The sequence below is a fragment of the Amblyomma mixtum genome, chromosome 3, assembly GCF_055824585.1.
Source record: "Amblyomma mixtum isolate Tamu chromosome 3, ASM5582458v1, whole genome shotgun sequence".
NCBI lineage: Eukaryota > Metazoa > Arthropoda > Arachnida > Ixodida > Ixodidae > Amblyomma > Amblyomma mixtum.
This window is the reverse complement of record NC_143014.1, coordinates 111,394,046-111,420,909: the sequence shown is the minus strand read 5'-3', so window position 1 is coordinate 111,420,909 and position 26,864 is coordinate 111,394,046. Positions and strand designations below refer to the sequence as shown.

At 39.9% G+C, this 26,864-nt stretch overlaps 1 protein-coding gene across 13 annotated transcripts in view; it reads right to left on the bottom strand.

Annotated features, from left to right (window-relative positions):
- LOC149351412 (uncharacterized) overlaps positions 1-26,864 on the bottom strand; it is a 214,447-nt gene that overhangs the window by 123,960 nt on the left and 63,623 nt on the right. For 8 of the 13 annotated variants that reach the window (XM_089580739.1, XM_089580740.1, XM_089580741.1 and 5 more), the window contains exons 21-25: positions 25,897-25,974; positions 21,460-21,480; positions 13,942-14,166; positions 13,687-13,847; positions 12,061-12,272 (exon numbers count right to left, since the gene is read on the bottom strand). In XM_089580739.1, the coding sequence (XP_089436865.1) occupies positions 12,061-12,272; positions 13,687-13,847; positions 13,942-14,166; positions 21,460-21,480; positions 25,897-25,974 (697 nt within the window). The remainder of the gene's footprint in view (positions 1-12,060; positions 12,273-13,686; positions 13,848-13,941; positions 14,167-21,459; positions 21,481-25,896; positions 25,975-26,864) is intronic. The other 5 variants (XM_089580734.1, XM_089580735.1, XM_089580730.1 and 2 more) reach the window with 4 other exon arrangements.

Here is a 26,864-nt window from a genome sequence, read left to right as displayed (position 1 = left end):
TGCACGGGGTACATGAACTGTATGAACACAACTTATGACAAAATTCTTATCATCCACCACATAAAATTTTAGCATATGGAAATAAGATTCCCTGTCTTAACAGAGGCAGAATGTGCTATAGAACTGTGATAACTAAGGCCCAACAGTGCTGTGTCAGCACACGTTCACGTCCTCCAAAAGTTTTAACTTCCCCAACGGATACATTTGTTTTTGAAAATGGTACCAAAATGGTCATTTAGTACCCGTGTCGCCATTTGCCAGGAAATCAAAAAATGCTTTGAACAAGCTCTACTCGTCTTAAACTGGACGCAGAGTACCAGAAAACACATGACAAGCTATAGTTGTAATGGGCCAGAAATGACAGTCAGCTTATCCAGGCTCGTCAAAGTCTGCTAGGGTTAAATATCTAAATTCGTGCCATGATGTCATGGGGACGCCATTCAAAATGATGAAGCGCTTGTAACATTTGGAGGGAAAACATCACGGTGCATGCCAATGTTTCGACAAGAGGACTCGTCTTCGTTGTCAACAAGTCCTCTTGTCGAAACGCTGGCAAGCGCCCTGAGGTTTTCCCCTCCTTTGTTCACTTTGTGATTATCAAGAACCACCTGGCCAACCTCTCTCTACCACTGTTACATTTAGAGCGATTATAAGTGGCTCTGCAGCAGAAAACTAGACAGAGTACAAAAATAACTCTCATGTATACTGGCCAAGCATGGGCAAGAGACAAAATATCTGAAAGATATGTTCTTTACAGATTATCTTATTTTTATATCTGTGCTGGGCTTATAAAGCATAAAGTTCTTCTTGCAAAAATAAAGTCCTCAAAAGCTGCATTAGTAAATCAGTCAACACAAAGGCTGAACACAGTTAAATGCAGATGCATAAAAATTTGTAGGAATCTGTGAAAAGTTACATGCCATGAGAACTCAGTAGTACTCATATCAACAGAAATGAAAGGACAGCGTACAACAAACACTACTGACTCATCACACTTAGAAAGGAAGCCTGCCTAATAAACAAATGCAAGCAAAAGCGGCACTTATAAAGTGGTCAGTTCCATCTAAAGGCATGTCAGTGATGGAAGGTCAATTCTCTGAATCTCGATTCATTACACCCAAGGTAAAATCACGAAGCAGAATAAGCTTGTTGATATACTAGTACTGCATAAGGCATGGGCAAGCAAGCCTGGTCAAAAAGCAAATAAACAAATTACGTAGCTGATGATAATACAAAGGCCTCATCTATGCCGTTAAAGGGGAGAAGCGGGAGATGGCATATTCAGGATCGATAGACTCCAACGTTCCTGCCTAAAAAGTTTCAAAGTCGAAATTTTGACCTCTAACTACTAAAACATCTATATATTTCGCACCTATGAAGCCCGGAAACGGTGATTTTGGAGCAAAATGCGGCAGGACTTCGCGCCCATCACTTCCCACGACCACGTCCCCGATGGCCACCATCTTGGTTTTGTTTGAAAGCTGGGACCCTTCCCTTCTACCTGGTATTACTCACTACTGTGACATATTTTCTGGAACATCCACTGTTTTTTGAGGCCTCTGCAACGATCGCTGAATGGCTGGCGTGCGCACTTCAAATGAGATTTTCTCAGCTTCGTGTTTTCGCCAAAATAACTAGTCTTACAACAGTTTTTATTACATTTTTACGGTGCAATTTCAATTATTCTTATACCATTGAGTTCAGGAAGATCTAAACTATGGAGCTATGCTGTTTTTGTTTGGCTGAATCAAACATTTCAAATTTTATGAACTATAATGTCGACTAACTATACCTCATAATTATGGTGCTTAGACAAAATTTAACATTTTTATATGATGATGTATTTAAACGATATAATTAGCATAGCTTTAGCCTGAGCCGACCAAAAACTTTGTGTCTGGCGATTTTGGCCTTAGGTGCCCTTGCGGCAAAAAAAACCTAGCATCATCATAATTAGCATAGCTCCAGATGGCAGGGCTTTGGCTGCAGCTGCATTTCAATTGAAACAAAAAAAAATGCAAAAAGAAAGTGTCTTAATGACCCATAAGAATTTAGCTAATTTGGCTTCAGTTATTTTCCTATAATACGTGAACTGAGATATACTGAAACTAATTATATTTTTGAAAACAGCAAGAAGAAACATATATACACACCTAATTTCATTATGATATCTTTAACAATAAAAATGTTCATTTCAAGATCATTAACTACACAAAAGTCAGCTAAAAGTAGTCGAGAATCAAACTGATGCCACAGAGAGAGATTTGAAGCCACACTGAAAACACATCAATATTTAGAATGCTACAGGCAGTATAAGAAAAAAATCTGCAGGACTCTGATTCACATATCCTGCTTTTCCAGACGAAGTGTGTAAACATTATTTCACTGACAGTACACAACTCAAAGCCAATACACCCTGCATATTGAAGTGATCATGTTCCTGTGTGCCTACCCAACACCGAAACATGAACACTTCAAAATCCAAGGTTACCAATTAAAAATGCAAAATTAAATATCTATTCATCAAAATATGCTGAATGTTTTACCTTCCCTTCAAGATAACGACTCTTGAAGAACCCTTGACTAACTAAACCTACAGGATACCAAGAAAAAAAAAATGCATCACAAGTTCAGAAAGATTAGGAGCTTTGTATTTCTAGTCGCACTAAAATGGAACAAAGAAATCTAAAAAAGCATGCTTCTGGCAACACATTACACACACATGAAATAAATCCGTGAGAAGTTTTACAAATCATACTAAGAATTTAGAATTTAGCAGTCAAGTAGCAATGCAGCGAGCCTTTCTTCATCATGCACTCATGAAGCCTAAATTTTGTGGAACAATGATCAAAATGTCAGTGCAGTTGAAAAAAAAATGTAGTGTAAGATATACTCATTGCATCATTTTAAGTTATGAATATAAATTATTCTCTGGCAAAATAGTGAAATGCAGAGTAATATGAAATACATGTTAAGTTCCTTGCTGTTTATTAGACTGACTAGTGAATGATGTAGAAATTTTTACTTGACCGTCACCAAGTCTCCAGTATGTTACATTCTCATTACTCACAGCACCAAACTTTGCACTTTCTCCTGTTATTTTTTAAAAAATTGTGCAACAGGCCCTCTGCTTCTTCTGTTGAGTCCCCAGATTTCTAATTTCTAGGTGCTGTTCCTAAAATTTCAAGGTACTCCAATTCGTTTTATTTATACAGTACTGTTAACTCAGTTTTGAAGAACATTCTCTTTACATCTCACTGCTTCATATAGTCACAGTCAGCCTAATTGTTTGCCTATTAGCACCATGGTGGAGAGCTCCTTCTAGCTACAGATTTGTTCTACTCATGACTTAGTTACACTAAAGGTACATAAAATTCCAAATTAGCGTGTGCAAATGGTATCCCAGAAAAATAATAAAAAGATCAAAAATAAAATTCTATCCTTTATACAAATGAAGGAATGAGTTTTTTGTTGTTATTAGCAGTTTTATGCAGATTGAAATTTTTTATATGCTATTTAATCAATTTTAGCAAACATTTATCATATACTTTAGGTAACCATGACATTATATAAATGCTTTTTCTCATTAGAAAGCTTTCCAGTATGAAAAATAGACACATTAATGCAGCAATTTCCAGGACTACATCATCAAACGAGCCATCCCAAGATCAAAAAGCGTAAAAAGCATCAATGGAACCTAGAACTATAGCTGCACTACTGCAATGACCACTCATGTGTGCCTCCAAGCATCGCAATATCCAAATATGATGGCTTTAAAAGTGGCAAACAACTCTCGTATTAGCTCAAATGATGCTCTGGAAATGCCTCTTGTGATGCTGCACAGAGGTTTCCAGGTAAAATAGTTTAGTTGCCAACTAAACTTGCTGCGCAGTTATGCAGTTTTACCAGAACCTATTTTTTTTTTTTACCAACGGATGTTTATTGGTGTTTTTCAGCTAAAACCGGAAAGTATACGGCCTAAATATAACCAAGTGAAAGAGGAAAACAAAAACTACACCAAAAGCTACAACCCCCCAAAAAATCCTTTTCTTTTTCCTCACATAAAGAACCAGTCTATTTTTCAAGAATGGAACTTTTACAAAGTATTAAAAACAAAATAAATGCAAAATAAGTTTCAACACTGGAAACAAAATACCGAAATAAAATGACTAGAATCGGAAGACTGAACACACAATAAATACCACACACAACATTATCTCAAACAATATAAACATACATATGTACTAAAACCTCGGAATGAAAGTTTTTTTGTGGTCATACACCAAGAAACAGTATAACAAAAAAACAGTTATATATATCACAGAAATGAATCACAAGACTGAAAACCTAAATGAAATTCTCAGTTGATGATTGGTAATCTGCTGAAAAGGCCGTCTTTATTTCTCTCTTTTTAATCAAAGCTGGCAATGTCTTATGAAGACATTCAGTTCACAACCACAAGAGCTAGCTGTATCTGTAATCGCAGCAACCCTGCCTTAGCAACTGCTACCTCACATGGTCTTTATCTGCAAGAAAGGTCAGAAAATCCTCAACATGCAGAATGCTATGCTACGGCATTTATTCAATAGACAAAATAATTCCTGAAATATGCTTATTCTGCCCAAATGTAAATTTAAATAATCTTCTTCATGCATTAACTTTACTAGTATTTAAATATAATGAGTATAAGTTGTGGTAGACAAAAACGCGATGAGTCCAGCATATCACTGTCTCAAAATGATGCACTGAATGCACAGTATATTACAAAATATGAATACATTTGATGACCCGAAAAAGTTATATGAAATTAAAATCAATTGAACAACACAACCTCACCGCAGGACATAAGCTCCAACTGGCAACAGCCCATGTTGTATAAAAACTGCAGTGTTTTATGTGTTGCTTCTATTCTCCCATGTTCTCCCATGTAACGTTTATTCCTGACTGCCATTTCCCCACATAAAAAATCAGAAGTGGGATGCAAAACACACACAAACGCACCACTTGAACAGCATATATTTTTAAAGTGTATGCCGAACTTTCACATGCCTACTTTATGCTGCATAAGATTCCACACCGAACAAAAATTTCACAACTTAGACTAGTAAAGTAATCTGCTTAGTGCACCACATACTCAACAGGCAGCCTATTTCAGAACTGACCATCTTAACTAGTTGGTACGTCTTCAGCAGGATATTAATAATATTTCTAGATGATGTGAAAATTGGATCATGACGCTTAACCACCCAAATGCAAAATAACAACCTTCAGCCATAAACGCGCCAATTCCAAGTTCTCTTACTTCTTAAATAATGTGACTGTATCTGAGACTTCGTCCTACAAATACCTGGGCATCCTTTTAACACCAAACCTTTCCTGGTCTGAACATGTCACTTCCATATGTGCTAAAGCATCTCAGTCACTTGGTTATCACCACCAAAACCTTAAAAAAAGTGCCTGCTCATGTCCAAAAATTAGCTTATGCAACCTATATATGCCCCAAGCTAGAATCTGCGTCGCCAATATGGCCACCACACCAGAACTACCTAATCACAAAATTAGAATAAATTCCAAACAGAGCTGCCAGGTTCATCTCCAACAACTATAGCCACCACTCCAGTGTGACAGAAATGAAAAAAGAAAATGATCTCCCACCTCCAGAAAATCGCCGCTCAGTTTCGCATGTATGCTTGCAGCGCAAGTATGTGTATACCGATAGGCTTTCGCCCTTGCTGCTTTGCACTCCATTGCGCACTTCTAGACATTTGCATCACCACGTTAGTTTGTCACGCATCTTCGAACACACATAGGCTTTCAATTCATTGTCACTCCCCTGTGCCATATCACTTTGGAATGATCTTCCTGATTCAATTGCATCGTTAAATAATCCTGTTTCATTCCGTGAGCAAGTTTGTAGCTTGTACTGCTAGAATAATCAGTCTATATTATTTTGTTACCAAGCTTGTGTTCCTTTTGCACATATTCTCTCGTATATTTTGTGTGCACCTACAGGTATTCTATTCCAGTTCTATTAATGCTTAGGAATTCTGTTATGATTTTTGCAATAACGCATCGAGTAGTGCTTTGCCCCTTGTTTACTGTGATCCACTTTGATATTGTAACCCCCCTTACACAATGCCCTTCAGGGCCTGTAAGGTTCCAATAATAAATAAATAAATAAATAAATAAATAAATAAATCTGCACTGTCATGCGAGTTCACATACTGAATGCAACTTACTGACAAATCGGTTGTTGCATCATCTGTGGCACCAAAATAGAAAATCTATCAATGACAAAACAATTATGTTTCCTTTTAAGAAATTAGAGACCACAGCACGACACAAACCACCCTACTGCATTCCTAGTATCCAAAGTGCTTGGACTTGTTACAGCCTGCCCTACTGTTACTTTAAACACACTGTAGCTCAGCTCTGTTAGGAAATATAACACTAATGTCTGTATGAAATTCTCGCCTAGAATGTAGAGAGTTCCAGAAAATGACCAAAGCCAATTTTTTTTTTATTTTTACTAAACCTCGGGTTGAGGTTCATGGGCAACTAAGCTTAAAGTGCACAGTTATCTAGTTTATTTTAAAAAAATAGAAACAAATACCAAAGTACAACACTGACTAGCCATGTTATAAAAATAAAACAATTTGTGCAGGCACACCTGACACTCAAAGTCTAGCACAAATCACCTGAAAAATCAATCCATCATATGCGCCCAGCATTTTACCCCTAACTATATCTGACCAACAGAAAAACTATCAAAATATCTATGAGCTTCAGATGATCAGTTACCCATACTAAATTTGACTGTGTGTAGTTCCAGTTATGATGCTAGCAGCTTATGTGCATAAAAAAAAAAGTGCCAAAATTAAGCACTAAAATGAAAAAATTAAAATACAATCAACTTCCTGGTCAGACAGCAATGTTGAGTTACTTCGTTACTCAGCTACTGAGACATTATCAGGCAGCATAGATAATCAAAATTAAGAGAAAATAAACGCTAAGTATTTAGGGCCCCTTGCTTTCATGCTTTATGTTTTTACAACTTTGAGGAACTATGGACCAAGAACTAGCCAATGGCTATGGGTACAGCAGTTCTTTTCTATTTTGCAAGATATGGCATGAATAAACAATGAATGAATGAATGAATGAATGAGTAAAAATCACGTCTTTTTGACATGATAAAAGGAATGTAACCAGGTCTTATAAAAACATCTAGAACTAGTCTTCTAAGAAATTTTCATGAAAGGAATTACAACAGCAAGCAGTCCTCTACGCAGGGACATAGGCAAAAGACAAGTTAACAAAATATAAGCTGCACTAAAGAAATGTTGACGAACAAATGCTTTTCCCTACACACCGACACACACACTCACAGCCTTTACATGGCTCTCTTAACAGGGAGAGCATGGTTTCAGTGTAACAGCTGCCAATTGGAGTGCATGATAATACAGCCGTAATTGCTAGCATAACTCAGTGTGCAATGAAATTAATTCCATAAAGACACCATGGCAATTTATGTTCGAGGCTTGCTTTCAAAACCTACCATTCAAGCTCATTCTGAAGTAAACCCCCTTCAAAAATAAATCCTCTAAATAAGTAGGCTATCAACTACAAAATTTCAGGAAAAAAAACCATCAGGCAGTTTTCTCCTCGAGCGCTTCTGAAAGGAACCTACAGAAGTCAGTAATTTTTGTACAGTCGCTGACCGATTTTCAGACACTGAAATTTCAGATATGCATAAAATTTTGGAGTTTTGCGCGGCACCAACCCGCATCTCACAGACCCAACATATAACCAAGATGGCTCTTTTGGGCATTTCATGACTGGCTGCTTAATTTTTCAGGCCTTATTTGCACTCACCAGAGCTGACCATCATTTTGTTAGTACAATGGAACCGCCTAAACTACTAATACTTCCAGGCAATCGAAAATTTTTTCATATAAACAAGGAGGTTAACTAAAGGAAGCCATTTGACGCTCCCGCCAGATGGCTGACGGAGATCGCACCATGACTGTACCGCAGCCACACATCCTTCATCACACAAACCTGAATAGTACTTTTGTTTCAACAAACTCTTCAGAGGAAAATGGCAGTGCTCAAGTGAGGACCGTGCACTAACAACAAAATATGCTTCACAGACCTAACTATTTCATTGTAATGACGACAATAAATCTCACTTTTCCCATTCATTTTGTACAGACGCCACATGTGCACAAGAAACGACATAAAGTGCTTAAGTTTGCTAATTCCATTATTTTAAGAGCCGGTGCTACACGTCTTCATTTAATATTATTTTGTGCCACAATGATGATAATGCCTGAAAGCCAATTAAAAAATTTTATCTGGTCATAAATATGGCTCATGAGCCCAAAACGTCATCAATATTGTCCAACTGCAGCATAATAATTATGCTGAAAAAATTGTCATTGTTTTTGGTTTGCAGGTCAGAAATCAAGCTATAAGCCCAGCACACAAGCCAAACTATGTCAATCACAGTACCAGTAAAAATGGTAACAATCAAGAAAAATGCTGTGGAGATGCCTGTTTGACTGACAGTCGTGAATAACAAATAATTTGATACCTTATACAGCGTTGTTTCTAACAAAGCTATCTGCTGGCCTGCATAAGCTATGGAACATAGCTTACATGCTTCAAGAACAGTTCACCCATGCGACATATCTTGAATGGTATTAAAATTTACGACATTAGATAGTAAATGTAATTTTTTGTTCACTGCTGGCACAGGTATTATCTGAGTTGTGAAGTGTAAACAACAACATGCCACTGTTTTTGGACACTGGTCCCGAGTTCTAGGCAACATAAAGCCTAATTATGAAAGTCAACACCAATGGAGCACCTACCTAAGGTATGATGACAGTTATACCTTATCCTATTTTTCCCCTTCATCTTCCTGTTCTGGGTCCTTCATGTAGCAGGAACAGTGGATCTGCTTTAATCACATATGGACTTGGTCCCATCACAAGCAGCCTGTGATGGCATGCTGATGACATTGCACCCATTCAATGACAAGCTCACAACAGCAGTCCCTATTCTGTCATGTCTGTACAACAATGGCATGATGCGCCATGAGATCAAGAGTGATGTGATCATGCCGAAGAGTCGGAATGTGCAGAAAGCCATCAACCACTATTTTCACGTCAATCAAGAGTTCAAATAAGGTGCCTTTCTTGGCTCCATTCCTCTGTTTTGGACCTCTCAGCAATGCCAATCCAGTCCGAAAAATCAGCCAGCGAACGTACTTTCATTTTTTGCACATTAGCGAACCCTTCGAGTCCACAAAATTTTCAAAAAAGCAGTTTTGGGGCCAAAATTCGACTTTACCTGATGAAATGCAACAATGAAAAAAGTAGGGGTGTGCGAATATTCGAAAATTTCGAATTTAATTCGATTATATTTTTAGTATTCGTATTCGATTCGAAATCCTAGTATTCGTGTTGTTTCGAATATTCGACCTGACGCGAATATTCGTATCTAGCCGAATATTCTATTGCGAGCACCGGCGTTCATTTCGGTCCGCAAGTCCTATCCACAGAGACATAACAACATGGCGGCGCCCAGAGCAATGCGTAACGTTGGGCCATGCAGTAGCTGACTGCGCTGGTGAGCTTCTTTGTGGCTATACCTGCGAAGCTGTTATAGTCAGAGCTGTGCACGAAATACCTCGCAATACCTGCCAGTTCAGTGCTATGTGAGAGGGCATTTTTTGTGGCTGGAGAAGTGGTTTCAGCTAGAAGGAAACTACTTCTGCCTGACCATGTGGAGCAGCCGGTTTTCCTTCACGACAACCTTTTATGTTCATCCCAGCAACGCGCTTTCGTGCTTATGGCAAGCTAGCCTTAATCAATGATGTGTACTAGTCATATTCTCTGATATTACCACTCTTCTAAGAATAATGTTTTTGGCAGCCATACACACTTTTTGTGTTCATTTCATCACTGATAGTTGAACTGTTATGTTCTTGGGTGCTCAAATAATGTTTTGTAGCGGTTAAATGCGTGTGTCCTTTATTATTCGATATTCGATTCGATATTCGGAACCAAGTATTCGTATTCGATTCGTATTCGAAAAACATGATATTCGCACACCCCTAGAAAAAAGATGAATTTAACCCAAAAACAAACGGCCCTATATATGCTCAATTCACCTTCCACAAAAAAAAAAAAAAAAAAAACTTCTTCTTGCAGTTACCACAAGTGAAGTTAGAAGAATGGCACATTTTTATCTGCTATCTTCCCATCTATGACTACAAATAATTGCCCCTCTCTCTCTCTCTCTCTGTTTCCCACTGCAATAAAGTTTTTAATATTACAAAGCTATAATAAAAACTGGGCACTCGAGAATGCATATTAAGGTCATCGATACAAGAAATTTTAAAGGAAAATTAGAATATAAAATAATGTGGGGGGTCATCCACGAGAAACAATAATAAGTTGCACACGGTTCAGAATCCACTGGTGCAGTGTTTTCTTTGACATTATAAGTGCAAATAATTTTTAGCTGCTATCCGTCGAAGAGTGAGAAACTTTCTAAATAAACCAGAAAAATTTGAGAGTTACAATCACAAACTGCTACGGAAAGCACCTCATACAATGAAAACAAAAACTGACATTCCAGTCATTTTAAAGAAGATAGAACTGTCATGTATCAGGGTATAACTATACTGTTTCCAATTCTGGCATTGTAATATGCTAGCATCAGGCACTGGAATACGGTAAAAACTCCTTTCTATTAACTTCTGCACATCGGTGGCCTTTCAAAATGACTGCATTTTGCCAGATTGAGTTCACTATAAGTTTAATTTAGTTTAAGACTTCCACTGCCTAAAGCAGCTAAATGAAACAATAATTTCATGTGCTCAAAATAGAGATGATTATGAATTTCAAGCTTCTACAACAAAGAAGCTTTAAGATGTCGTAGCCTCTTACTAATTCGCTGAACCACAACAAAAATTACTTGTCGGTAAAAACTCACCTAAACAGTTAATGAATGAAAAGCTTAAAGAGGCTACATTAGTCGAAGCTATAAGTACACAATGATAGAGACATAAAAGAGCATTGATATAAAAATACACAACAGTAATGTTCAAGACAGCTGTCCTTTTACAAAAGCCACTCAAAGAAGTACAGCTCTGAATAAAAGTGAGTTGTACAACAACTAAACTTCATTGATTTAAACCCGAGCCATTTGCAGTCAGTCAGAACCAAATCACTGCAGCTCAAGATGCAATTACTGTACTTGAGTATTGTATCAAATGTACATAAAAAAAAATAGACTATTAATAATGAAAAGGCGATGACAAAAAGTTACCTGACCATTTTGCAATTGTCATTATCCTGAAACCTCTTTTCAAAAGTCTTAACTTCATTTCATTAATTTCAAACAATTAGTAATGTCTTGCTTAAGTTTCAAGTAATTTTGCTAACAAAACAAAGTTCTGAATTTTGTTTATATTACAATACCTGGCACCATCATTTTTGTCTTTGTCTTGTGTTGCCAATAAGCAATGCCATGAACCCTGATGTCATATCGGCATACTGAACGAACAACGCTATTGAAATGAGATGGGAGTATGACTGAGTATTTAGAGCTCGCAACTCGCATCGAAGCCCCTATAAACCATGGAATGTAGCATTAAGATGGCTTTATAAGGTAACATAAGATTGTTGGCAATACTCCACACTGATGCCGTGCTTCCATTTCTTTACAATAGTCTTGCGCAGCAAACATTCACCCCCTTGCAACACGAGCCCAAAGTGTAGAAGCAATGAGCAGTGCATGAGCCCAGCCCATCGATCAGACATGTGAAAAGACAGCCAGCCTAGGCCAGGTTCTCCTCACAAGTTGTGCAAAGAAGCCCGCCTTGCGAGGGGGCCGCTTTCGGTCACTGCGCACAGCTGGGCCCTTGCGGGCAGGCAACAGGCGGCCCAGCCTCGAGCGAGGGGGCCCCCGACCCGCAGGGGGCTCCTCGTCGGCCTCGCTGAGGGTCTCGGCCTGTGCCAGGTACGGTGGTGGGGGGGGCTGCCCTACCTGGAGGCCCACGCGGATCTTCTTGGTGAGAGCGCCCTCCGGGAAGATGGCTTGCACCTGGGGCACCACTGTCGAGCTGAGCAGGCCCCCCTCGGGACCCACAGCATGCACCTCCTGCCTTGTCCGGCTCACCACCGCAAAATACTGGGGGAAGTCTGTCGTCAGGATGCGCACAATGCGGTTGGTCTGCAGGTCCTCCAAGGCGCTCAGCTCTGCCAGAAAGCCCCACACGACATAGGGTCAGTAAGCAACAGGAAATGAGCAAGGCACAGTGTTGTGCAATGCACCAACTCCATTTGTAGGCCTATCCTTTCCAATTTGTTCTTGCCGAGAGCACAGAGAGAGTTCAAAGAGAAAGTGGCCGAAAACGACAGTCTAATATTAATGCTACGAATATAATTCTGCACCAATGATTTCCTCGTCTGCATATGCGACATAAAATTACGAAGTCTGCAACCCAAAAATTTCAAATGATCTTATTAGCACCTTAACACAAACAGAGGGATGAGTTTTATATGCGAGTCTTATTCACCACTAAGCGCACAGCAACCCTAGTTTCAAAGACAAAAATAAGCTCCATTTCCACTTGTGGTTGCGAGGCTGCTCAGGTAAAAAGACTATAATTGTCTCCGAGTTCTCTGAGCCCAATTATTCAAGACAATCCAAAAAATTCAATATGCTACACATAATACCATGAGCAATGGCTATTACAGCACAGGTTACAGCTCCAAACAGTAAAATGCGCAACTCTTTCCTGACAGGTAGTGTATCCACAGTCACAGTACACAAAATGAAGCTGAAGTGAACAAAAAGAATCTCACAGTTAATAATGACAAAAACACCAGTACAGTAGCACCAAAAGTTTCCTAAAACACAAAATCGGTAATATGTGCATTGCAAAAACATACAAAGAGTAAAATACTTTTAAACATTCTTTGTTAACAAATGCTATCTATTGAATACCTTCCTGCTTCAATGCCTGAGCATCATTTTTGGCAAATGAGCTCATAGAAAAGATTAATTTACTTCTCCAAACAAGATTAAGTTGGCTGTGCACCAAATAATGTGAAGCCCACAAGCACACGCACCGTCCCACTTTCCTCCCACTCTCTCCACCCAATACAAGAAATTACCTTGGGCCCTTCCCAAAAAAAAAATTTCTAGCTATATGCTTGCCCACAAGGTTACATTTTCAATGAAGAAGAGAATAGATTTATATCGTATCTGGTTCATCTTCTGCACTTACAGAACATTTTGACAGAAATCAGTCAACATGCCATTCAGAGGATTGAAAAGGTATGGTAACAATGGTGTATACAGCAAGAATACAGTAGGTTTCACGTAACTTCCTCAAATAGCTTCACCAATTCTTAAGTGGACACCGTTCCACCATTTTCGAGTTGTGTTCTAATTTTCGTCATTTTGTTCCATTCCGCATTTTTATGCATGATATTGTGTGACACTTGTAAACTGCAGGCACCACTGATATTTTTCAAACATCTAACTTAACTGCTAGACATACATCAGAAAAAAGTATTCCGTGATAAACAAGAACAGTGCACTACAAACAATGCAAAAAAAAAAAAACAAGCTAACCTCAGACACCAGAGAAGATTACCAACCCACCTTCTCCTTCAAAGCTTTCATTTAGCACCTCTTGGACAGCTTCCTCAGAAGCCTCAAGAGTGTGCTCCTTCCATGTTTCACCATTGTCACTGCGCAGAATGCTTATCTCTCGTTCCTTGCCTCGCAGTGATGCAAAGTGTGGGACTTCCAAAATCACTGGCCTGCATAGCAATGAAATATGCATTAGACACACACCTAGAAGACAAACTTGAGTCGTTCAATGCCCTCACCCTGGCCCTGTGCACAATGACTCACCCAAGGAACTTAGCTCCTGCAGGCCCAACCTCGAGAATGCGTGAGGCACAAGCCTCCCCTTCAAGCAGTGGAGGCGGGTGAGGAAGCTTCTCCTTGCGCAGATAGCGGCATGTGATACGCATGGGCATCTGTGCCTTGCGAGGCGGGATGATCACCCTCACACCAGAGTGTCGGCAGCCACGCATGGCGCCACCACGTGCATCCACCAAGAAGCTCACAAGAAACCTAGGAGGAGGAGCCAAACAATGCAAAACATTGCAAAGGACGAGAAAATTTACACATCAATGCCTAACAACTTCAGAGGGCAAAAATGAAAAAAAAATAGTTGATGCAAATGCCAAAGAGCAGAGCATTACATTGCTGTGTAACAACAAATTCTTTGTACTGCATGTCCAACGTATGCTGTGCTAATTAGGAGTTCGGTGCATTTCTGTATGATTGGTTGCTTGGTTTAATGTCCCAAAGCGACTCAGGCTACAAGGGACGCTGTAGTAGAGGGCTTCGGATAAGTTCGACCACCTGGCGTTCCTTAACGTGCACTGACGTCGCACAGTACACGGGTCTCTAGCATTTCGCCTCCATCAAAATGCGACCACCGTGGCCGGGATGAAACCCGTGTCTTTCAGGTCAGCAGTCGAGCACCATAACCACTAAGACACCACGGCGGGTCATTCCTGCATGATGTTACAAAATGCCTGCCAATCTGTATGCCTCAAAAGAGCTTCTTTTTGGCATGATACCATGTATGAAAGTCTCAGCAATTTAGTATTCACAGATGATGCCAAACTGTAAGTAACATGTCTCGTTTCAATCAACCTAACGCACGCTGCTAATACTGATTTCTATAGAAATTGTGTACCACTGTAGATATGGGCTAGAACAGATGCCAAGAGGAACTATTCAGATGTGCACCAAAATACAGAACTGTAGGTTTTCAGTCCTCTACCTCCATCTCCAGGTCTCCATTTCTGCCATATGCTTTACTAATTTTTTAACCCTCTGCAGTCACAAGTTTTACATGCTCTTCAGCCACTGTGGTCAGGAATTTTTCATGAACTCCAGGTATTGCAAAGAAACTAAGCGCTGTGTAGAATCACTTAGAAATACACTTATTCTTGATGATGACGAATTTTTATGGCGCAAGGCCATCTGCGACCAAAGAGCGCCAAGGCACAAGGTATTTTTGTTTGCTCAAGGTGGGGTCAAAGACCCATTTTTTTAGGCACTTCACTCCGTATAAGCTAAGCACCAGGCCAAAGGAAAGCTTGTACCCATTGTATCACCGGTGGGTACCCTGCGGCACTGGGGATCAAACTCCGCACCTCCCGCATGCAAGGCAGATACTCAACCACTAGGCCACCGCTGCAGCAACTATATACACTTATTCTTGTCTCAACCTTCTATCTGTTCACACTTCAGTGATATTTGATTTTGAATGAAAGCATTCAAAACATTCTTCTGGGTGGCGACCATGGTGCTATGTCTCCCAGCAATATGCACCCTCTTTTCTGCCCCCCTCAGCCTCATTGGAATCAGTGGGTGAACATGTTGACATTTTCTGGTGCAGGAACATAAATGTCTTCCACCACTGATTGGGACCTCATTTTTGCCGCCATGTTTACACACTCCCCCAATACTGCGCCACTGCTATCATCACAAGTTCAAAGATGAAAAGGGTAGATGAATGTCATTAGTTAATACTAGTACGAAACTTAAAATAAATTATTGTTGATGCACGCTAACATAACAGGTAATCATTGGTCATTCCTAACCATGGCTGCAATTTGGGATTTCAAAGACTCCAATCTTGTCGGAGAAACTAAGTTTGAACATTAAAACTTGAACTGTTATTACCCGAAATATCTGATCTTGCAATCAATTTGCATTTCTGATCTTGCAATCAAATTTAAAGAGATCTTCACATAGTATACTAAAATTCTGCATTTCACTGACAAAATCACGTGACCTCACTTCAACTTTATGTACTAAACTCTCATCTGAACCTATTTTCATTAGCAGTTTTTTTTGTTTCTGCTCATAAGCAACAATTTTTGCATCCAAGACTGCAACCACAAAATAAGCACTTGGTGGCGTGCGATGCCATGTTTTGTACAATCTTAATCATTTGGTATCAACAGGTCAAATCATCTATCAACCAGTACAAAAAACAAACTGGCTGTCCATGACGTCTCACTGCAGCAAGGTGATCAATTTCACCAAAGTGGGAACTTCAGCTGCACCAGTTTACCAGAGGCCTCAGCATGTGTATGGCAATGCGTCCATGAATGAAAGCACTGTCAAAAGGTAGACACAACATTTTAATGATGACCGACTGGCAATGAAGATTAGACTCAAAGTGGTAGACCTCGCACTGTCACAAGGAAAGCCAACAAGAGCTACTGATGACTCATCAAAAGAAGACAGGTGTATTGCATTAGATGGAACAGCAAGAATACTTGGTATCAGGCATAGCACAGAATAGAAGATCACTGCAAGCTCAGGGTTAGGCCCACTGGGATCTGCACTTGCTGACTGAGGAGCAAAAAATTCAATGCAAAACCATCATAGCAGAACTTCTACAAAGATTTTTAAACAAAAGAGGTGGCTCCTTGCTATCTACTGCGCCTGGTAGAAAAAGATGGTTTCGCCATATCTGGCCAGAAACAAAATGCCAAACCATGGAATGGCATCCTTCAAACTCTCTATCAAAGAATAAGGAAAAGACAGTGAGTGCCATCAGTTGCCAAAGTTAGAGCATGGCCCTAGGGATTCAGAGTGTTTCATTTTGGTTTATTTTCTCGAACCTGGGCAAATAATTATTACGGCTATGTCAAACATTTGCAAGCACCATCGTGCATTGAGTAATGACTCTGATACGAGGCCTGGAAGAAAAATTATCCAGCAGCTTAACGATGAACACCCTCAAACTTCTAACTCAAAAGTGAATAAAATTCAGAAAACTGGATGGGAAGTTCTCCTGCTCGTGCCCTACAGCCTTAATCTGGCTACCTTAGACTTCCATCTGGTTGGACATGTAGGAGACCAGATTCATGGACCATTCATGGATTCATGGACCAGAGATAATGCAAGCAGCAATGTGGACACTGTCCCGGCAAGGCTGGAGCCCAGTCCTAGCAGATGGGTATTTCTAAACTCACAGAGCAGCAGGAAAAGTGCAAGTGAAGAATGGAAACTAGGTAGAGAAATGAACATACGATGGCAAAATGAAACAAAACTGCAAACGCAGTTTTATTTTCCATGGTGCAGCATAATAATTTGGAAAAAATTGTTGCTCATCACGTCATTAATAATTCTTAGACAACCATGCAACATTGTTCATTAAATGCATTTAGAAGCATAATTTACAGGTAATTAAAATGCTCTCTCATAGTGTAAAGAATTCTTTACTACCAAAAATGCTGCTACGCACACACAGCAATATTCAAAAGTTATTAGCAACTGCCAAATTTACATTTCAGAACATATATGAGACTGCAAGAAAACTTAGGAGGACCAAAATAAAGAACAGAAAAATATCAGTCCAAAAATGACACATTAGAAGTTCATTGAACAATTCCAGTCATCATCATCCTATTTCTCAATTTAGGTCACAAAAAATGTGTTCTGAGCTCATTGCTCATGGTGCTTTCTTTAAGCAGAGATTCTGTGCTCTAGCACCAGACCACAAACCATTATTTGTCAGTGAAACACAAGGCAAGCCAAAGGGATCAACAAGACAAGCCGAAACTTTCAGCTGAAGTGTAATAGGAATAGTTTTTATGTCATACACGAACATGAGAAGACCATGGTCATGTGTCTGCATAACAAAACAATTATTCAGATAAGTTCTCACAAACAGCAGTAGTTCCAACGGTGATACTTTGACCTCCAATGCCGCCGCGGTGGCTCAGTGGTTATGGTGCTCGGCTGCTGACCCAAAAGACGCGGGTTCGATCCCGGCCGCGGCGGTTGAATTTCTTTGGGGGAGAAATTCTAGAGGCCCGTGTACTGTGCGATGTCAGTGCACGTTAAAGAACCCCAGGTGGTCGAAATTTCCGGAGCCCTCCACTACGGCGTCTCTCATAGCCTTAGTCGCTTTGGGACGTTAAACCCCATAAACCAAACCAAACCTTTGACCTCCAATGAGCAGTTCACCCATGTCAGCTTTCTTTTTTTGTTATGCATACACTCTTAACCAGTTAGTTCTCTTACACCTGATCACTCCATCTGCGCTTTTTTCAATGCATCCCATGAAGTAATTAATGTAAGCCTTTAGAGGAGCTATCCTTATTTCTTTCAGCAAGGTGCATAAGGGGCAAACTGGCAAGTGTCAGAAAAGTAGGCTCAGGGAGCGTCTGAGCCCACTTAAGAGCTTTCCTTGCTCTCAACTTGTGAAGTACTGCAAAAAGCACTAGTGCACGGAATTTAGTAAAAGCACTTTCACCAGTAGGTGTTAGTATCAGACTGAAAAGAAACTGGTGAAAGCCATATGCATAAATAAAAAAAGCTGACGCATGCATGAGCTGTCCATCACTTTCTCTGCACAAGGCCGATGTGTCATTTTTCAGGCTAATTACAACTGTGGGATAACATCTTCATGTTCCTTTTATGAAGACCCATGCACGTAGCCTTCTCGTGTTCATATAGGGACTGTCAGAAATTTTTTCGCTTACAATTTGACTGAAAGAACAAATTCCTTGTGCTGGCTTCTTCATCAGCTTCCCCAGATCTCTTTTGCCATTTAGTAGGATAAATAAGTAAGTACCAACTAGCCCCAAAGTCAGCCAGCAAGGTCATCCAGCAACATCCTGGCGTGTGGTGGAGTTTCGCAAGAATATTAACATTACGCACATAAAATATTGGCTTCATGTGACAAATAAGTGTGTACTTTAAGCATTGAAACGTTCCTGGCATTATAAAATTATACCTACCTGTGAAAGTTATTGAGAATAAAAATGATATGCCCAAGTAATAAAGGCAAAGAAAGCTATTCTTTAACAATAAGCTTACTCAAGCATAATAAAACAAAATTTAGAAGAATCTGCACAGGTAACATTAAATAAATGCAACTAGAGGTTCAAAGTGATCACAGTCATATATCTACCTTATCACATCAAGGCCCACTACCCCACAGCAATCATTCAGCTACATTGTTTAGCTGAGCTCTGTAACTTTCAATTCTGTTATAAACAGCTTCTCACTTCATGCTGCAATGGCAGACATGATGACCTCGTAGCTAAACAGTGAGAAAAATTGAATTAAGAGTGCTTACACTTAATTTAAGATAGGTTAAAGAAAACAGTAGTAAGCTCTTCCATGGTAAGCACACAGAATGCAATTATAAAAAATTCTGTGATCTCACATGATACTTACGTTTTGATCACAAAAATGCGAGCAGTAACTTCAAAATCACAGACAGCCACATTCTAACCCTATGTCACCATTCCTAACCGTTATGATGGCATACTAAACAACAACACATTTCCTTAACAATACAATTTATGAGCTCTTCAACAACGGCTCAATGACTGAACTTAAAATGGAGCACATCTCTCATGAGCAAAAAAAGGAAAGGAATTTATGGCTTAGCATGCCCTCAGCAAAAACGTTATGTTAAATGCACACAAAATCGACACACACCTTGCACACACATGTACCACAGCAGATTAATCGAAAATAAGCAAAAGTTAGTTTGTTATAAACAATGAGCAAAACAGTGAACACTCAACACTTCAAGCTCAACTTGCTTAGCAATGCTTATTTTTAATATGTAACTCAAATCATGTCACAAAACAACATAAATTACAGCAGAACATTTTAGCGCAGAAAAAAACTGTTCCAACCAGGCTCCAGTACGTGCAGAATTTCAAGGGGAAAGAAAGCAGTGAGTTAACCCACCTGTAAATTTTGTAAAAGGAAAATGTGGATATGTTGAGTCTCTTTTTGGCAGCACAAGGATAATTCTGGCTGCCACAAACGAAAGACCACCATATTCAGCTACTGCTTTAAATCCCATCTTTAAGGAAAACTCTGATGCGAAGTTAATGACGAAAAAAAAAAAAAAACATCCTTTGGGATATCATAGTTACGAGCTGATTAGATATGCAGTCAAGCCCACTTATAACGTATCTCACATTCAAGGGGATCGCGTTCGTTGTGACCAAGGTTAATAGTAAGAGGACTTACTCTATTACAGCAAAAACTGCTAAGTCAAGCAAAAGTGGCTTTTATTTCATGAAAACGTCCATTACGCACGTCTGCTTCTTCATGAAGGCCCTAAACAGCTCTTTCCAAGCTGTCCAGGCAAATAATGTGCTTCTCTCCGAAATGATTTCTGCCAACGAGATGCTTTAGGGACACAATATTACTAACTACGGCATAAGCAATCATGGCACTTGGTGGTAGGTCAGCCTCTGAGTCTCCGACAAAGTAGTACGGATGCAGCAACGAAGCTAGTACAGAACACTTGCACCCAAAGCATATCAACTGTACTACTTGTCGTATGCTTCTGCCTGACAGCAGCGCAAAGTCGAAGAACAGATTGGGGAACGCACACCACATGACCAGCTGAGCCAGAAAGGCATACCATGTGACAGGCAGTGAAAGTTCTCAGATAGCTGCCATTGGTTGACCACCGAATACGACCAGTTTCGCTTTCAGTACTGTCACTCTTTCGCGCAAACCACACTTCTGCTTCTACTTTAGACCAACTGACACAAGTGCATCACTGCTGCCCAACAGTGCACGCTTGGCCGGTGGTTTCAATACAGACTTTTTAATGCTGTTTTGGCTCCAGCTCGCTGTTCTTGGAAGGCGGGCGGAGGTGATACAGTCTGTCTCCACGCTGGTGGGAAGCGAGAGTTTTTTGCCAGTGGGGCCAAATTTACAGTGCCTTTTTGTTCACTCTAACCGAGTTGAGCTGTCATTGTCATTTGTTGTATCCGAGACACAGTGCCATTGCTGTAATACATATTTCGACGGTAAAATAATTCTCGCTCGTAATAAGGGGGTGTTCCTTATAACTGCAGTCGTTATAAGTGGGCTTGACTGTACTTAAAAAATTCAGGCCCCAAACTAGAGTCCCAAGGTTGTAAGGAAACTGTTGATAAACAAAAACAATGTCAGTAAACCTCAGCCAACAATGCTAATTGTTACTAGCACAAAAATAAAAACCACAAAAGAAAGGAAGGGGTCCATTAGAGTATACCATCAAAGGTAGAACCCACAAGCAAACACTCAGTTATAATGATCAAGTGTGCACAGCGTAATACTGTGACCTCCCAAGGCAGTTTGTAGCCACTCATCAGCTGACGGCATGCCTAAAAAGTTCTGCTGCAAGCTGCCTACACACAAAGCCACCACAGCATATTCAGCAGTGCCAGCCACACAATTAGCGTGGAGCACGTGATAGCTCAGGGTGTGTAAACATAAAACAGCCGCAATGGGATACATTAAAGCAACACTATTGGGTGGTTTTATCAATGTTGGTGAGGGCAGCAGGGTCAGAGGGCCACTTACGTCTTCCACTTTAGCTTGCTACTTTGGTTCCGAAGGAATCGTGCAGCAGAGGGGGAGAGAACAGCCACAAAAAGGGGAGAGGAGGAAAAAGATTACCAGGTTAGGCACATCAAGAGACAACAGCCAGAAAAGCGCAAACAGCCAGCCATTAGTAGTCCACAACACACATGCAACCGCCTGCCTGGATAGCACCCACAATTCGCCTCCCCAAAGCAAATGATTCTTCTTTGCCTCCAATCTTGAAGCAGCTTGCGCAGGCATGGTGCTTTCTTCAGGTGGCCAAGGAGTCAAGATATATACAAAGTCCTGCAACTATCCAGCATGTATGCACAGACTGGTTAATACATATGACTGAGTCTCAATTTACCTAGTGCAGTCAACTTAACACAAGTTTTTCAGTGCTTTCCCAATGAAAAATTTCCACATAGCATGTTCAATTTACTAGAAAACTTCCCACCTGCAAATGCAGCTAGTCACCACAACAGCAGAATGCCAATTATTTAAGTTCTCTGCCCATCCAGACTTGTGTATGTACCACCTAAAAACTGCACACACAGAGTGCGAAATTTCCAATAAATCCAACCCCACAGTAATTAACTGCAGCATCTTTTCAGCACATTTAAACCTCATAGATTTCACTTCCAGCACTGAAAAGGAGAATAAAAATGCCCATCCTGTCATATTACAGACATGCTGGTGGTAAAGCACAGAGATGCTGCACAGTGAAATGTTGCCAACCTGCTTTGCTGCTAAAAAATGCAATAGGTAAATCACCACAGTGTAGATACACAAAGCCACAGTTATAAATATAAGACTGCCAACATGACACGCATCGGGAATTAAATGCAGATATCACAACCTGGCAACTGTATTTTACACGTCCACCCCTGAGGCCTTCATTAGTGCATGCACAGCAACAGTGCAGCTTCGCATTTAAGCACACATTAACTATAAATGGTGTCGATATGTTTCTGTGCTGTGCCTCACCAATAGTAGGTCCTCGAGGATTGAATATTTCTCACACAAATGGTTTGGCAATTAAGTGCCACACAAACTGCTGACGTATGGCTAGGCTGATAACATAAATTTTGAACTTAATGGCCATCAAGGAAGTTTAAGTGTTACAAAGGCTCATAAGAAAGCACACTGGCTACACCTTGTTAGAAGCATACAAAAGCGATGCTCACAGAGGAGGTAATAGTTGACAATTAAAAGTCACAAAAACATGAGTACATCTGAGTGTTGGCCAGATGTGTCCTTGTTTTTTCTAGCCCATGTCCAAAAGACCGTTGAATAATTATCATCATCCTTATCACCATCAGTTCAGTTACATCCATGGTAGGACAAAGACCTCCCCCACTGAGATGAAATTAACTCTTTCCTGCAGCAGCCATACCCACACAACTAACAATTAACACAATTAACTAAACTTTCTTCTTTTCTTCAAAGCACCAATGTTGCATTATACTGGTTCAGCAATTGACTATGCAGGGCCACCACTGATTTGTCACAAGCAACTCTGCTTAAAGACTACAGTTCCCAGTGCAAGGAGGCACTGGGAAGGCTTATACTTAAAAAGACTGCAGAATGGATAGGGCTGCACACATCTGATGGCATGTATTCATAAACATCATATATTAAAATAACATAATACAAGCACTGAGCACTGAAAATTTTCATTAAGATGTGAAGAGAGTTTGTGCTGAAGAAGCACAGCTATCTTAAGATAACAGCACAAGTAGACCACTCAAAGACATTCATTATCAGATTCTAGAATTCTCGGTGTCCAGCTATCTCCTGCATTCATGAGTTTCAGGTTAGCTAAGGATATGCCACCTTGCCACTGGACTAAGGCAACAAAGGCAAGAAGGTGAGTGTTCTCAACATGTGATGGCATTATTTGAAATTGTTTCTAGTGCTATGCCTGGGCTGTTCCTGCAACAACAGATGATTTTTGTGTCAAAAAAAAAGTATGCATACAAAGTTCATAAAAAAATATGCAACCATGAAATATACAGTACAACTGAGTCTGCAGTGAAGCTGCGCCCACATTCGGGACCGCCACACAGAATTCCTCCACGACGAAAAAAGTAGTCCATTGTTTAAACTTTTCTTGTTACCTAAACAAGACGCTTATCGCAAGAAAAATTTTACAAGCTGCAGAATTTTGATACTTGGCTTGTTTAATATAGTCAAGAGAATAAAAAGGTGATTCGTTTGCTGTTGTGACTGGCCAGCGGAGTAATACAGGACACCGCGAACCATGGTCCAGTGTTAGCAACTACAGTTTTTTTAAGTTGTATCCTACTACAGAAAGGGATGGATAAAGGCAGAGTACTAATATGGGAGCCCCATTCACTCAGCTTGTTATGCAGCTATGTGCAAGTTAGTCAAAAATAGAGTGACCACATCTTTGATATGCCCTAAAATTATTCAGAGTAACAACTTTCTTGAATACAACAGTTAAATATCGAAAATATATTTTCACAACTCATGAAAAATTTAATTTCTTGCGCAGTGTGCATGAGTCATTCCCCCAAGTAAAATTACCAATTAAAGCAAGGATAATTTAGCCAAATTTTTAATTTCAACTGCATATCTTTGCATCTGATGTCAACATGTGCCACGCACATGACTAATACAGATAAGTGGTAAAAGTGGGGGCAGATTTATGGGGGAGAAGGGGTGGCAGAGGGGGTGGTCACTCCTCTCCAAACAGGAAATTTTCCACAAAAAAAAAACACGTCAGCCTCCATGTTTTGCAACAAAAAAGTTAAATAAATGCATTCTGCAAATAGGACTGCTGCACTGTATCTGCTGTGCTGTATGCTGTGTTGCGATATTGGCAATATGCCATTACCAGACACGGAATAACACAGGGGTACACAGGAATGACACATAACTACACAAAACTGAAAACTGAGCATCTTCATCATAACATTGCATTCATAGACATGCAGCATGCATTACAGTGTTAGGCACTAGGCAACAAGCCTTTAATAAAGCCAACGCAAGAATCCATTCATGCATGCTTCCCCCAAAGCAAGGGTAAAAATTAAAAACAGCTTCAGAGAATGCAAGCATGCCAAGATAAGCGTTATCATCTCACTGCACCATAACCATAAAGATGAAATGGAAAGACAGGAGAAATTGACAGAACTTGAAGCACAATACATTTATACCATTCAGAAAAATTGTAAATGCAGCTAAGGTAGATGTGAATAAGTATAAGAGAACATAAACAACAAAAATCAAAAGATTAACACTGCTTTCAAGAAACAAGTAAGAAGTGTGTCAGACTTTCCCAGCTTTTAGTTAGGAGCCCTGAAAAACAACTGTGATGACGTCAACACTGAGCAATTATTATCAGCTGAAAGCTGAAAACAACACAAACTGCCCTTTACCTTTGTTGCCTTACTTCTCCATGTGTAAGATCTCTGGCATTCTAATGCAGTGATGCCAGGCAAACTAAAGAAGCCTACATCATAGTGTTTTAATGACCATGTACTGTCAGCACCTAGAAATTTTGCAGAAAGCTGGATCTGCAAAAAGTGCAAACTGCCACGCATCCTAAGCAAGCATCTTGGAATTGATAAATGTGCTCTGTGAGCTGCACATGCAAGTGTGAACTGCACCATTCAATGCCAAGCAGCTTGCTGATGGTGCATAACAAGGCTGTTTTTCGCGAACCTGGTATCCCAAGAACTTATGGTGCTAACAGTACAATGGCATGACAAACACTCATGACATGTAGCCTAAAAAAAAAACCTGATAGAACATGCACTCAAGGAAATGCACTATTATTTTCTAAAGAAACCAGCAATTCAAGGCAAGATGTGTCCTATAAAGTCCTAAACCAGCAATCTAAGCAAAAAAAATTAGCTGAGAAATCAGATTCAAAACATTTGAACACAACATTTGCAATAAATCACAAGTAGCCGCACCCATAAAAAGGAAAATGTTTCTGTACACCACATGAGTCTGTTGCTACTATTTACTAATTCATGATGCTGAACTTGTTAGTAACCAGACAGCACTTACCAGGTGAAAAAAAAAATGAGTGTTCGAATTAAAGGACAACAAGAAGCTTTAAAGATTGCTTGAAACACAAATTGTGTTTTAAATGGCAATCTTTTTCCTGCACACAAAACTCACAAAAGGTTGCCAGCACACATTCAAAATGATGGCTTGTCGTAATGACAGCTTTCCAAGTGAACACGCAACTTTCCTGAAACTTTTATCGAAGATCATATAAATGATATGAAGCTACAATGCTCAATAAATTGGCACTTGGCATCAACTACATTTTAACAATGGCCAAAGAAGCCACTGATGATATGCCGTGCAAACATGTGAACATAAATGCAAGGTAAGGGGGGGGCAAACGCTGGCAGGGGGTAAGGAGAAAGAAGCAAATAAAAGCTGGGAGGTGCACACCTTTCGCGCCACATGCGTTTTGTGGGCGACAGGACGTAGGCAGAGGAACAGGAATCGCCGTCCCAACTAAGCAGGGAGCTAGATGTGTGCAGAGAAAACAAAAGAGGGGGGAAGAAAGCAAAACCAAGAGAACACAACACAAAAAGTGATGAGTGTTGCAACATACACAGCACATACAGGCTTCAAGCTAACGAAAACAAAACAACGCACCCCCATAGTCACCCAAATAAATTACAATGCATAACTAAACTTTTTTGAGCTGCATGATTTATTAAAGCACACCTACTAGGTGGACTAAAAAGAAAGTGCACTCAATGATGTACAGTTAAGTTATAAATAGACATGCACACAAACTCTAAACTGTTAAATGAATTTTGTTCAAACCACAAGTTTCCAGAGATGCCAAATTCATTTTGCATTACTACAAGCAGCCTTACTATATAACAAGTAAGCATACCAGTGTGTTTCATGTCAAAGCCATTTTAAGTTGCCTTAGGCAGTATTTAAGGCTGTGCTAAACTCCATTACAGGTGATATTTACCTCGTGAAATTACACAATGTAGAATAAGAACGGATGACTATGAGGGTACATTGTCCCGCATTTCAAAGCTAAGAACACAGAAGTGCCAGTAGCAAAGTCAAAGCTCTTACTGCATGATGTCATATGCTCTGAACTGTAGCATTCAAAAAGAAATAAATTCAATTCTATCCACTTACGATGACCATGAGCGATCCATGATCCAATAATACAAAGAAGCAGTGCAAGCCAAAACGAGGAGTACAAAATCCTCTCCCTTTTCTGACCACTAGCCATGTGCAGTTCCCAAATTGCACACAAAAGATCCACAGTGCCTTTACCAATTAACCACTTGGTTAAATTTGATTCCCTTTTACGCTATATTCAATGGCATTGATATCTTCTTCCTCCTTAGTAATTCAGATAAAGGGCGCAATTCTAAATAAAAACT